We start from the raw sequence: 14,833 nt of genomic DNA on the forward strand, positions 1-14,833 counted from the left end.
TTACTCAACTTAATAAAATTTTCCTGTGTAAATGTGAAAAATTTCATATTTGTCAGAAGTAAAGCAGAATGATCAGACACATTGCTGTGTATTTTACTTCTAGGATTTTTTTGGGTATTGCCATGAATTCAGATGAAAAGAACCAACACAAAATGAATTATCGGATGGGAATTTGAAGACGTGGATTACTCTTACACACAGAGTAGAAGCGCCCACTTGAAGAAATGACTATTTTCAATAATTTGGGATTGGAGACTCTCAGAGTTTTCCAATGATCAGTGAGTCAGTAGAGCATCCTAAGGTCATAGGCAGCCTGGTAGTCCTCCCATGATAGAGGACCTGGCCTCTCAAGAGATCTTTTTTTCTTAAAAGATTCATTTGAAAAGAGCAGTAACCCATTAAGGCAAGATTCAGACTTGGGGTCCTTGGGTTAATTTAACTTGGCAAATGAACCAAAACTTTAAAGCATTTTGAATGGGGTCTTCAGGGAGATGTTATTGTGGTCATAGGTCAAAGTGATGTCATTAAAAAAAAAAGTGTGTGGTTACTTAAGTTCCCAAAGAACAGATTTAAAAATGTTCCCAGCATATTTGTTATTTACATCTGATGCTAAATAGTGGGGATTTAAAAAATATGTCTTTTATTTTAGAATGATATTATCTTAACTTTCTTGAATACATTTTGTTAATGGGCTTGCATTATATTTTCTTACTGCCTTTGTTATGAAAATATCATTTTTGTTACTTACAGATTGGGCTTTAAACAAAGCAAACACAAGAGTTATATTTCTCAGTTAAATATTCGTTTCTCCTAATTGTCTGATTTGTGGCACAGAGGTAAGGCTGATGAAACTAAGGGACTAGGGTAATACTGCTATTCCATAGTAGGTGTTGATGGTGGGATTCATCCTCAGAATGGCTCTTCTTTCAATTTCAGGGAAATAATTCAGGCTTGCCCCACCTTCCATTTCTCACTGAATATCTCAGAGGTGCCAAAGAAAACTGATGTGTCTGATTGACTAGCCTTGGGCAGGATTGTGAAGAAGATCAGAATTATTTTTAGGGACTTTTTGTCTCTCTCTTCACTTTCTTCCACATTCACTGTTCTCTTCTCTTTCCCAGTAAGAGACTGGCTGTGAGATCACACTGGGCTGAAAGGGTTATCTGGATCCTTTTCATTTTCAAAGTCATTTCAAAGAAAGCAGTGATACCTTTATGATATCTTGGCTGTGTAAGTTTTCACCATTTTGTATAGAATATGCAAAGATTTGGTTTAGAAATACCCTAAACAAAAATGTCAACATTTAAAATGGATGGATCTAATAAATTATAATATATAAACTCTAATGGAAAAGATTATGGAAGAGAATATACATGTATATGTATAACTGAATCATTTTGCAGTACACCAGAAACTAACACAGCATTGTAGGAATCTGCTGATCAGAGAGCCTAAGACACTTAGGCTAGTTTAAAAGCTATCTGAATACAGAATCTGTATCTAGATCAGTGCTTCTCAGGTTATGGTACTAGGACCAGCAGCATTGGCATCAGCGTCAGCGTCACCTGGGAACTTGTTAGAAATGCAAATTCTTGGGCCCACAGTATACCTGAATTGGACCTCTGAGAGTGGGGCCCAGCAATCTGTGTTTTAATAAGCCCTTCAGGTGATTCTTATCCATGTTATACTTTTTTAAAAAATTAATTAATTTATTTTTGGCTGCGTTTGGTCTTCATTGCTGCACGAGGGCTCTCTCTAGTTGCGGTGAGCAGGGGCTACTCTTCGTTGCAGTGTGCAGCTTCTCATTGTGGTGGCTTCTCTTGTTATGGAGCACGGGCTCTAGGCGCGCAGGCTTCACTTGTTGTGGCATGTGGGCTCAGTAGTTGTGGCTTATGGGCTCTAGAGTGCAAGCTCAGTAGTTGTGGCGCATGGGCTTAGTTGCTTCACCGCATATGGGATCTTCCCGGACCAGGGCTCGAACCCATGTCCCCTGAATTTGGTAGGCTTATTCATAACCACTGTGCCACTAGGGAAGCCCCATGTTATACTTTAAGAACCACTGATTTATAGTATGACCTAAGAGAGCCCTTGCAATTGTTTAGCTAAAGTTATGAAGATGTGAACATTAGTCTGATGGCAGTGGGAAAGGAAAGAGAAGTTGTGGAGGAAGAATTTACAGAATTACAGAGTTTGGTAACTAATTAGATCTGAGGTGTAATAGAGAAGATTGTTTGAGGCTATACACAGGTATCTGATTGAAGGATGGTACCATTAACAAAGATATATGTCAGAAGAGAACGTGGTTTGTGAGCGGATGGGTAGGATGATAAATTTGGTATTGACTGTGCTGATTGATATGGTGAAAAAAACATAAAGTAGCCTTGTCCAGTAGGTAGTTAATATATAGGCATACCTCGGAGATATTGCGTGTTTGGTTCCAGACCACTGCAATGAAGCAAATATTGCAATAAAGCGAGTCACATGATTTTTTGGGGGGTTTCCTAGTGCATATAAAAGCTATGTTTACACCATACTGTAGTCTATTAAGTGTGCAATAACATTATGTAAAAAAAGTACATACTGTAATTAAGAAATGCTTGATTGCTAAAGATGCTAACCGTCATCTGAGCCTTCAGCAAGTTGTAGTAGTAACATCAAAGATCACTGATCACAGATTACTGTAACAAATATAATAATGAAAAAGTTTGAAATATTGTGAGAATTACCAAAATGCGACACAGAGACACAAAGTGAGTAAATGCTGTTGGTGCTGGTAGACTTGGTCTGATGCAAGGTTGGCACAAACCTTCGGTTTGTTAAAAACTCCCAATATCTGTGAAGCACAATAAAGTGCAATAAAACGAGGTATGCCTGTATAGGTCTAGATTCTGGGGAGACGTTTTGGCTGATGAAAGAACTAAAGGAATCACCTGTTTGTGTTGAGTCTGAAGTTGACACTGTCGGAGTAGAGAATATCCTTCGTAATTTTGTTGTTTATAATGATTAAGTTTCTTGTCTATTGCCTCCTGAATTTAAAATAGTGGAGTGAAGCAGACATGATCATTTCCAAGTTACAGATGGAAAAACAGACTTGTCCCAGGCCACTCCAGCTAGAGTGGTAGAGCTGGAGCTGACATTCAGGTCGTTTTGACTCTGAGCCTGTACCTTTTCTATAATACTACATGGTTTCATGTCAAGTATCTCTACTTGACTTTTGGAGCCTGCATCGTCTATGGCAGGCCTGCCACTTACATTACTGAAGCAGCCATGGAGATTCCAGGAAGCAGCAATGGGTTCAGAGTTGAGGAGAAATGGGCAGGGCAGGAAATCCAAATCAAAAGCAGTTAAAATTGAAAATGAGATCCTTTGGCTACCTGGGTAAAAGGTGGCTGTTCTTTAGAGGACATACAATCATTTAATAAATATTAAACTGAAGACTGTATGCTGGATACCATGATGGACTTATAATTATGTGAAGAAAATTATTCAGGCTCTCCTTGATCTCCTGTACTGCATATATGCAAGGCTCTTATACAGTGATATATTCAAACTACAAGTCTTAAACATAGTGGCATTTACAAAAATGGCCCGTCCTAAATTATCTTTGTCATTTAAGAGGCCACAAAAACTTTTTAAACCTTTGTAAATCGTGATATTAATTATAATCGTTGCTCTTTATTTTCAGTAAACATGTTTCATAATATAATTATCCACTTTTGGAACTCTTGCCCTCTCATATTTGCTTATTGTCTGAGTTTGCAAATGGATTTTAATGTTAGCATCAACCTAACAGTATGAAGAAGAAGGTCCAATGTATTGAATTGTCTGAGCGACTTCTTGTGAACATAGTCAGACAAAAGCTGATTAGGTGGAATTTAGGTCAGTTCAAAATGAACACAATTTACAAATGTACAAAAAACTCTTGACGATTGGAGCTTAACCTTTTCCTATTTACTCTTTTATAATTACTGTTACCTAGTGTGGTTTTCTTCATCAGCTTGAACAATTGTGAAAATCTTTAACAACTGCTTTCCCTACCATTAAGCATCACACGTAAAAGATATGAGCATAAAAAAGAAGTGTGAAAAGACTCCTAACCCCCTAAAGTTTGTGCTGGTCCCGAAATTTGCTGTCTGCTGTCTACTCTCATCATCTTTAAATGTGATCTTTTCCAAGTGTCTCAGAAAAAAACAACAAAATTCTAGATTAGCTATATGATTTGGGATGAATGACTAATTTAATCCTGGTTTAAGGTAAGAAATCTGATTATATGTTAGAAATCTTTCTGTGCTAACATTTTTTCTGGGTATGGTTGATAAGTGAGTTCATGATATTTACTGCATTTATTTTTTAAATGTTTGTTTCAGCTATGAATTTGTGAAATACCTTAGACAGTATATATGTAATACTTTGGGGTCTATGATTGAAGAAGAAATAGAAAAATGGACATCTGATCAGAATCAGGGTGAGGAATTTGGCTATGACACAGTGGTACAGCACGTTACTAAAACAACTCAGGAATCTAAAGAGTGAGTATGCCCACAGTAATATTTTAAAGTAATTTTTCTCTCAACAGCGTTCCTTGAAAGCACCCTTAACCCATGTCCCCTACCGTCTTTTCACCTCATAGCAGCCAGAATGATTCTTTAAACCAGTGATTCAGATCATGCCACTCTTCCACGCAACACTCTCTGAAGGCTTCTCATCTCATTCAAAATAAAATCCAGTTTCTTCTGTCGCCTACAAGGCCCACCATGAGCCTTCTGCTCCCTCTCCTACCTGATTTCTTATCATTTTCCCTCTTCCACTGCTCCAGCCACACTGGTCTTGTTTTTTCTCAAACAAGCCAAGCAAAGTCCTCCCTCAGGGCTCTTTGTATTTATGTTGCTTCTGCTACCTAGAATGTCCTTTCCCTAAATATTTGTGTCACTTACTCCTTCACTTTTCACTTTTTTAAAATAGACTTTACTTTTAGAGCAATTTTTGACTCACTGATCTTTTTACTGTCTCCATAGTTTTGCCTTTTCCAGAATGTCATACAGTATGACATATGTCATACATACTATACAGTATGTAGCATTCCAGATTGGGTTCTTTTACTTAATAAAATGCATTTAAGTAGCACAGGGAATTATATTCAATGTCTTGTAATAACCTATAGTGGAAAAGAATCTGAAAAAGAATATATATATATGTACATATATATGTATAACTGAATCACTTTGTTGTACGCCTGAAACATTGTAAATCAACTACACTTCAATTAAAAAAACATTTAAGTTTCTTCTATGGAAACTTTTCATGGCTTGATAGTTCATTTCTTTCTAGCCCTGAATAAATTCGATTGTTTGAATGTATCAGACATCTTGCTTGCTTCCAAGTTTTGGCAGTTATGAATACAGCTGCTATAAACATCGTGTGTGGGTTTTTAGGAGGATGATTGGGTCACATTGTAAGATTGTGTTTAGTTTTGTAAGAAATTGCCCAGTTGTCTTCCAAAGTGGCTGTACCATTTTGCATTTTCATCAACAATATATGAAAGTTCTTGTTCCACTTACTTGTCAGAATTTGATGTTGTCAGTATTCCAGATTTTGCCTATTCTAATAGGTGTGTAACTGTTGTTTTAGTTTGCATTTCCCTAATGACAGATGATGTGGAGCATCTTTTCATATGCTTATTTGTCATCTGTTTATCTTCTTCGGTGAGGTTATCTGTTAAGAACTTTGGGTCACTTTTTAATCATGTTGTTTTCTTATTGTTGAGTTTTAAGAGTTTTTGTATGTTTTGGATAACAGTCCTTTGTCAGGTATGTCTTTTGCAAATATTTTCTCCTAGTCTGTGGCTTGTCTTTTCATTCTCTTAACAGTGTCTTTTGCAGATCAGAAATTTTTAATTTTAATGAAGTATCTTTCATGTCATGCCAAATCCAAGGTCGTCTACATTTTCTCCTATGTTATTTTCTAGTAGGTATATAGTTTTGCATTTTATATTAAGGTCTGTGATCCAGTCTGAGTTAATTTTTGTGCAGGTATAAGGTACCTATATAGATTCATTTTTTTTGCATGTTGATGTCCAGTTGTTCCAGCACTATTTGTTGAAAACACTGTCTTTGTTCCATTATATTGCCTTCGCTTCTTTGTCAAAGATCAGTTGACTATATTTAAGGGTATTTCTGGGCTCTCTATTCTGTTCCACAGATCTATTTGTCTTTTCTTTGGCCGATACCACACTGTCTTGATTACTGTAGGTTTATAGTAAGTCTTGAAGTTGGGTAGTGTCAGTCCTCTAACTTTGTTCTTCTCCTGCAGTAGTGTGCTGGGTATTCTGGGTTTTTTGTCTCTCCATATAAACTTTAGAATAATTTTGTTGATATCTACAAAATGCTTCCTGGGATTTTGATTTAGATTGTGTTGAATCTGTAGATCAAGTTGAGAAGAATTGAGTCTTCTTAATCCTTGAACATGGACTGTCTCTCTATTTATTTAGTTCTTCTTTAATTTCTTTCAATACAGTTTTATAGTTTTCCTTATATAAATCTTTTTTTTTTTTTTTAAACATCTTTATTGGGGTATAATTGCTTTACAATGGTGTGTTAGTTTCTGCTTTATAACAAAGTGAATCAGCTATACATATACATATGTTCCCATATGTCTTCCTTCTTGCGTCTCCCTCCCTCCCACTCTCCCCATCCCACAATATAAATCTTGTATATATTTGTTAGGTTTATACCTAAGTGTTTAATTTTGGGGGGTGCTGATATAAATGGTATTATGATTTTAATTCCAAATTCCACTTGTCCATTACTGGTATGTGGGAGAGTGATTGACTTCTGTATATTAACCTTGTATCCTGCAACCTTGCTATAATCACATAGTTGTCCTAGGAGTTTTTTGGTTAATTCTTTCAGATTTTCTGCATAGATGATTATGTCTTCTGCGAACAGTTTATTCTTCCTTCCCAATCTGTTTGCCTTTTATTTCCTTTTCTTGTCTTATTGCATTAATTAGGACTTCCAGTAGGATGTTGAAAATCAATGGGGAGAAGGGACATCCTTGTCTTGTTCCTAATGCTTCTTCACTCTTTTTAGGTCTCAGCCACTCTGAGTTCTTGAGCAGTGAGATAGCATGACAAAATGCCTGACCCTCACTCAGAAAACAATTTAATACAGAGCAGTAATTGAGATGAAAGAAGATTTGAAATTTCCTTCTCATGTTTAAACTCAGCTACTTAGGTATTTCTCACTTTAATTATCTTTCAACACTGGCATATGATTGATGATTGAAGGTCTGGTTCGCCACCCCCCATCCCCTCTTGCCCCGCATGAAATGTAACATAACAGAAGACTCTTTAGGGCTATAAAGGGCAGAATGGGCAAGTAGAGAGCATAAATTTCTATTTTCTTCTTAATTCATACTTATTAGTGTAGCTCTATTTAGTTTCTAATTCTTAGGGTAGGTAGCATATTAATGTTATCTAATGTTAAAAATTGCTTTTTGAAGCTAGATTGCAATGATTTTTTATTCTGATAAAAATTTTGCATAATTTTTATGCACAGTAAAACTTTAAAAATTTGGATCCCCAAAACTTATTTTTGGTGATGATTTGGACACATGACATTTGCTTTGTTAATTCTAGACTGTGGACTTGGATTTATGTGATGTTTTTAAGTGCCTTTGGCATCTGGTTTCTCTCCATGCTGGACCATCATGGTTGCTTCCTATTGCAGTTTGAAGGCAGGTGCTGAAGCTTGAGATATAGCCCCTCTTTCAAGTAGTAGAAAAATTGAAATATATACCTGAGCTTATATTACCTATTATATTTTAAAAATTATATTTGATTTATTTTGAAATTGTTAAACATTTCTTTATGATGTTGGATGAGACCTCTTTCCCCTTGTGACAACTGATTGTTTAAACATGTTATGAACAAAGTGACAGTGTGCAGCTATTTATAAATTTAGCAAGTTCTAACCACAATATATATTAAGTTAAAAGCCATGGAGATCAAGATTTCTTATTTACTGATTTGATGAAAAAACAAAACTAGAGCCACTTCCATCTTTGGATAATACAGTATCCCTGCTTTCCTACAGGGGGATACATTCTAAGACCCCAGTGGATACTTAAAACCATGGGTAGTACTAAATCCTATGTGTTTTCCTGTACAGACATAACTATGGTAAAGTTTAATTTATAAATTAGGCATAGGTAGAGAATATCTGAATTGCTAACATCACTACTCTTTGCAATTTGGGTCCATTGTTAAGTAAAATGAGGATGGCTTGACCACAATCACTGGGATACCTTGACCAGTAGATCTGATAAGCCAGATGGCTGCTAAGTGACTAATAGGTGGGACTGAATAAAGGGATGATTCACGTGCTGGGCAGCTGGATGACTCTAGATTTCATCACCTACTCAGAACAGCAGACAATTTAAATCTTATGAATTGTTTATTTCTGGAATTTTCCATTTAATATTTTCAGACCACGGTTGACTGTGAGTGACTGAAACTGTGGAAAGTGAAACCCTAGATAAGGAGGGACTACTGTATTATAATTAGTAGTCTATTTCTGACAGTATCATTAAGCTTATTCTAAAAGGGGGACTAAAACTCTTCATTAGTCAGAAAATAAAAGCTTTTTAATGCTAAAAGCAAAGTTTTACATGGGATTGTTAGGAAATTACTTTTTGTCTCTGGGTAAGACATTTAATTTTCTTCTGTTTTAGTTCATTCATGTGTAAAAATTAATACAACAATAATTACCTCAAAAAGATTTTAAATGTCTTAATGAATGTCTTCTGCTTTGTGAATCATGGATGAAGGATTTTAAGTTGTACAGAGTATTAATTATTTTCTTTCTTTTTTTGTGTGTGATTCTTTAGAAACTACTTGGGGCTAATGTGTCAACAGTACATTTATTAAAAACATTTTTACTGTAATAATTCAAATTGCTTCCCTAATTACACATTTTGATATTTATTTTTTAAATAGAGGTTTGTACATGAAACAGCTCATTTGTAGCATCTGTCATACATTCTCATATATATAAGTGAAAGTACTCACAATGTGTATTTTCATTGTTAATTGATATGGGTTTTTTCACTACCTCTTAGAGCTTTTTCTTATTTTAACTTCTTGGAGTATGAAGGAATCTTCTCAATGGTGTCCATATTCTATCCTTGGCTTTTTCAAATCTGCAGTTGCTACTGAGTTCTAGTTTATTTAACTCTTGATATTCAGGGCCTTACTCTCTAGTTTTTTGTTTTTTTAAGTATTATTCTTTTATCTACCTTTAGCTCGTTTGCTGATATTTCTTGCAGAAGAATTAATGTTTGTGGTTTCAAGAAATTTATGTTTTCTGGAGGAAGTATTTCTAAAATGAAACTTACAGATTTTCTATGGATTTTAATTACCCTTACTCTTATCCTGTAAATCATTGAGATTTACATTTTTTTTAACTTTTTATTTTATACTGGAGTATAGTTGACTAACAATGTTGTGATAGTTTCAGGTGTACAGCAAAGTGATTCAGTTATACATATACATGTATCTATTCTTTTTCAAATTCTTTCCCCATTTAGGTTGTTACGTAATATTGAGCAGAGTTCCCTGTATATACAGTAGATCCTTGTTGGTTATCCATTTTAAATATAGCAGTGTGTACATGTCAATCCCAAACTGCCTAACTGTCCCTTCCCCCCACCCTTCCCCCTGAGATTTACTTTTATATTCCTTTATTAAATCACTGTATTGTAAATTTTAAGGGGACAGGAGTTTATGTTCTTCACATGGCTATACCTAACTGGAACAGAGTCTGGGGAGTGTAGTTTACTCCTATTCCCAGCTATAATCCAATTACTGTGGAAGGGGAGAGCAGCTCTGGTGGATAGCTATTGATTGCTACTGGGGCATCATTATACTTCCCTGTTTCTTGGTGCACAGAATGTGTAGAGGAGGAAGCTGGGGCCTCCTCACTCGGTTCCTATATGTACTTCACCAGTTAGTCTAATGAGTGTATTAGGATTCAATTCCTTCTTGATTTTTTAAAAAAATTTTTTATTTTATATTGGATTATAGTTGATTAACAATGTTGTGTTACCCTTCTTGCTCTTTATATCCCTTTACTGTAAACCTGAATTTTCCCTGGACTGTTTCTCACCTCTATAGCGGTTCTTTTCTGTATGTGTTTTCCCTCTGTATCATTCCTAATCTATTCTAATTTTCTTTTAATATTTTTGTGTTTTCTCATAATTTCTGGGACTTTAAAAATATGTACATATACAGCTATATGTATTATATTCAATTTACTTAAAGTTATATAATATATAAATTATATATTGTTAAATAATATTAAATATATAATGTGTTTTAAATTACATATAGAAATCACATATATTTAATAACAATGTATATAATATATAATTTAAAATATATTTTAAAATTTCTTTAAAGTTCATTTTGTTTTTATTTTTTAAATTAAGTAATTTATTTTGGCTGCTCTGGGTCTTCGTTGCAGTGCATGGGCTTCTTTAGTTGTGGCATGTGGGCTCTAGAGCACGCAGGCTCAGTAGTTGTGGCACGTGGGCTCTCTAGTTGTGGTGCATGGGTTCTAGAGCATGCAAGCTCAGTAGTTGTGGTATGTGGAATCTTAGTTCCCTGACCAGGGATTGAACCTGGGCCCCCTGCATTGGGAGCATGGAGTCTTAACCACTGGACCACCAGGGAAGTCCCAAAAAATTTCTTTAAACTTTAAGAACTCAGTCCACTATTTTTAGCCAAATCCCCCAGCATGATTTTATTACTTCTATGAGAAAAGTATCCTTTCTCTGATTTATGTAGTTAATATGATGCATAAACCAGAAATATAAAGAAAGGGAAGTTTCTGTGCTTATTTTCTAGTGTATTTCCAGTGTTATAATGATAAACAATCATATTATCATGCTTTATATTTACAAAGAGCTTTCAGATATATATTCTCATTTATTTCTTGCTATGGCTATGTGAACTAGATCAGCCAGATTGTATTTTTTTTTAATTTGAAGATCTAAATGGCTTTATTCAGTAATTTATAAATTGGGCAGCATCCCAGCTAGTAAATAGAAGAGTGCTCCTAGATTGTATTCTTTTTATCTCATATGTAGTTGAGGAAAAATAGACTTATTTATAATGACAGAGCTTGTACATAAAGTAGTCAGGTTTCTAATCCAGGTTTTCTGATTCCAAATTTAGTACTTTATTCACTATGTTTATTTAAATCTTTATGCCTTTTTATTTTAAATATAGAAATTTCAATAGTTCACATCTCATATTCCTCATTTGTAAAATAAAGGGTAGACTAGATTATTTTTGTTTCCATCTAGCTCTAAAATTCTATTTGTAGGGTTTTGGAGGATCTCAGTCTAATGTTAGTATGGATGTTTGAGAGTTTGCACTTAATAAATGGAAAAATTTATTATAAGTTTTTAAAATATATATATTTTTAGACCCGCTAGAGCTGAAAGGGATCTTAGAAATTATCCAGTTCAAACTTCTACTAATTTCAGGAATCCTTTTCTTAACATCTCTGACAATGGGTTCTCTAGCCTCTGTTTGAAAGGACCCACTGATCTCTTAATACTTATTTAGGTCTCAATTGTGGTGATGGATGTCTATACATATAAATTATAGGCAGGAGAGAAGGGAAGCAAAAAAATAGAGGAAGGGAGGATAGTGAAAGAGAAATTAAAAAAGGAATAAAAGTGATGTGTAAAGTAGGCTGGGTTTTGGTAGTTTGATATTAATAGTTGACTTTGTTACTAATAACTGGAATCTATGCCATTGGAACATCTTGCCTTGGATTCTTTTAATTTTACTGCCTTGGTTCATGTAACCAGATGGAAAAACTTGGGAAATAACACATTTTAGATTCCCTATTAATTTTTTTTCCTGTTGTGTGAATTCTGTTGTGCCATTTATTCTTTCAGAAAAACTGTCTTTTCTCTTTAGAATTGTTTGTTAAAGGGACTTTACAAGAAAGAAATAATCAGGTAGTTTAATTTAGTTGAATGTTTTAATCTGTGCTAATAGCCATTCTCTTACAAAGATTGCTTTGAATTAAAGATACAAAGAAATGATGCATTCCCTGAAGAACATCATGATGATAGTGGTGGATTCTATGATCAACAAGTTTGAAGAAGATGAAATGCAAAGTCAAGAAAGGCAGAAAAAAATCCAAAAGGAGAAAAGCAATAGTTACTGCACAGACAATTGCTCTGATAGTGATTCGTCATTCAGTCAGGTATGTTGTTTAGTTTTGCATTTATGTCTTGAAATGGTGTTTAATAATCATTACCTTCAATACATTCTTTATTAGCTAGACTTTTTTCCACTTTCTAGTTTTAAGATTCAGAAGGATAATAAACAATAACATAATCTAATATTAAAGATTTAGTCCATGAAATAACATCTTCTAGAATTACATGTTCAGTGAATTATATCTGAACAGTTATTAATGAGGTAAGGAAATAAACTAGTGGATTTTGGATTAAAAATAATAACACTTGAAACAAATCTGCTTAGACTTTAGTTAAAGATCTTATTCCCAATTAATCCTTATTAATCAAATTTTAACTACATTATAGATGAAATATGGAGATAAAACATTTCCCTTATTTATCTTCTGTGAAGGTTGCTGTGAATTGTTAGTTTTAACACATTAAGTTTTTTTTAATGTCAAAAGATTTGAGGTTTTATATTTTATCTTTCCAGGTTATTGGAATCCTTGTCTTTTGGCTTCAGCAGAGCTAAGGGAAAGAACAATGTCTAGATTAGTCCTAATAGAAGACAAAGGAAACTAGATAGAGTAGAGCCCATGCATGCACCATGAAATTCCACATAGAAAATTTCAAGCCAAATGGAATCTGTTTGACCTTCGTGTGAATCCTACCTGATATTTTTAGTGAAACATTTTCACCTAATTAGTTCTAACGTAGGGACATAACTATAACGTAGATCCTAAACGTATAGCAAAAAGGGATTTGTGGAGTTTGGGTGAAACCTGAAATACGTGTGTGTATTAGTCACAGTTGAGACTGCACTTTTGAAGGAAAAATGGTTTTGGAATTAGTCAAAGCAGAATGTAAAAGTTATCACTGCATCATTTAGCAGGAGATAATGTGCTGAGTTTTAAATTTTACAAGTCAGGTTAATTATCTGATGATGTGAGGAAGGAAGTGACAAAGATTGTGAATTTTCTTCATGTTTTGGCTCTTAATCATCCCTTGTTGATGTACTCTTTGGAAGAAGCTGGGCTGTAGAGATTTTAGTTCAGCTTAATACAGTCAGATGGCTTATTCAGTAGGTTTACTGAACTGCTTCTTCAGATCAAGGACTTTCTGGAAATGAAAGACACAGAAAACCCAACTTTAGGACTCTGAGGGATCATAAGATTATACTTTCTTAGTTATTTGATGAACCATGTGTATACACTGAAATCGAACCACAAGAGAAAAAAAGTGGAGCACTGTTAATTTGTTCTAAGAAGTACAAGTATTCAGATCTCAATAGGATTGATTGAGTAGCTGGCAGTTAAGAGGTGCTAGCTAAGCACCAACTTATTTCCAGTCATAGAATCATAGATTTTTGAAGAAATTCACAGCATTGGTAGAAATGGAGTCATACTTTCAGAAGATATTCTTGTTTTTTATTTTGTTTTGATTCTTGAGAAGGATCATGCTCTGAGTTTATATGGCTTCCTTTGGAATGTCCACAGGGTATATCTGCATTTTCAAGTGCCTGCCTTATGAATATGACTTTGTGTCAGAAGCGACTAATTGAATTGAAAGTGAAGTATGTCCACCAACAAGGTGTGGGATCCCTGGGCCTTTGGAAAAAAGCAGATGAATGCCAGACCTGTCCTGAAAGCTCTTTCAGTGTGGCCAAACTCTAAGATGTTTGGTTATGCTTTTGTTTAGTGAAAAAAGACTCTCTTGCATGTAACTGACCGAAGAGAGGCTGAATTAATAGGTTCAGAATTGAAAGGATCCCTGAAAATATATCATTCATTCCATCAAATATTGATGTTATTATTGATGCCTTCAAAATTGATGTTACTTGCATTGGGCTTTAAAAAAACTGAATTGTTCTATGAATAGCATTCAGTAAACAATTTTGATGCTGCTGTTTTGATATTAGAACACTTGTATTTTGTGAATAGAGTAGGCTTTATTTCATTGCTTTATTTCATTATTTCATTGCTATTTTAAACATTGCATCCTGATTGTGTATGGATTTCTGACCCAGTATTGAAAAAAAGGACATTACTGCCTTGGAGACTGTGTAAGTTTGAGCATATTAAAGAATAAAGTCGGCTGATTTTTACTATAGTTGTGAGCAGAGCATTCACTGAAAGCATTTGGCACTGTGATTAAACCTGGAAAAAGTCTGCAAAATAATGCTAGAGAGATAAAAATAATAATATTAGATATCTGTTATTGGGATTGCTGCCATATGTTCGTCCCTTTGCTTGGCTTTATATTCACTATAGGTGTTACCAGCCTACTTTACAGGAAAAAGCGAGGCTTATAATAATAGGTAAAACTTGTGTTGCTCCTTAGGATTCCACTGTGAATTTAAGCCTGGTCTCTCACCCTTGATAGTCTGTTCTCTTTGTTCTGTGCTGCACTACCTGGAGACTTCTTGGGTTCAAATCTTTGTTCTACCACTTACTAGCTGTGTGACCTTAGACAAGTGTCTTAACTTCCCTGCCGTAGTGTTTTTCATTTTAAAATGGGAATGATAATACCACTTACCTCATCCTGCTGTTGAGAAGATTAACTGATTTAATAATTG

General features: G+C 34.6%; 1 protein-coding gene and 1 non-coding gene across 2 annotated transcripts in view; one reads left to right on the forward strand and one right to left on the reverse strand.

The window, feature by feature from the left end:
* Positions 1-4,370: 4,370 nt before the first annotated feature.
* Positions 4,371-14,833, forward strand: part of TBC1D32 (TBC1 domain family member 32) — a 176,008-nt gene continuing 165,545 nt past the window's right edge. The window contains exons 1-2 of the mRNA XM_024759058.1: positions 4,371-4,529; positions 12,104-12,281. Of these exons, the coding sequence (XP_024614826.1) occupies positions 4,420-4,529; positions 12,104-12,281 (288 nt within the window). The 5' untranslated portion in view covers positions 4,371-4,419. The remainder of the gene's footprint in view (positions 4,530-12,103; positions 12,282-14,833) is intronic.
* Positions 10,657-10,729, reverse strand: TRNAW-CCA (transfer RNA tryptophan (anticodon CCA)). Its single transcript has one exon. It is a non-coding gene; the product is annotated as a tRNA-Trp (tRNA).

This window comes from Neophocaena asiaeorientalis, unplaced genomic scaffold (assembly GCF_003031525.2).
Source record: "Neophocaena asiaeorientalis asiaeorientalis breed wild unplaced genomic scaffold, Neophocaena_asiaeorientalis_V1.1 scaffold5, whole genome shotgun sequence".
In the NCBI taxonomy this organism is placed as follows: Eukaryota; Metazoa; Chordata; class Mammalia; order Artiodactyla; family Phocoenidae; genus Neophocaena; species Neophocaena asiaeorientalis.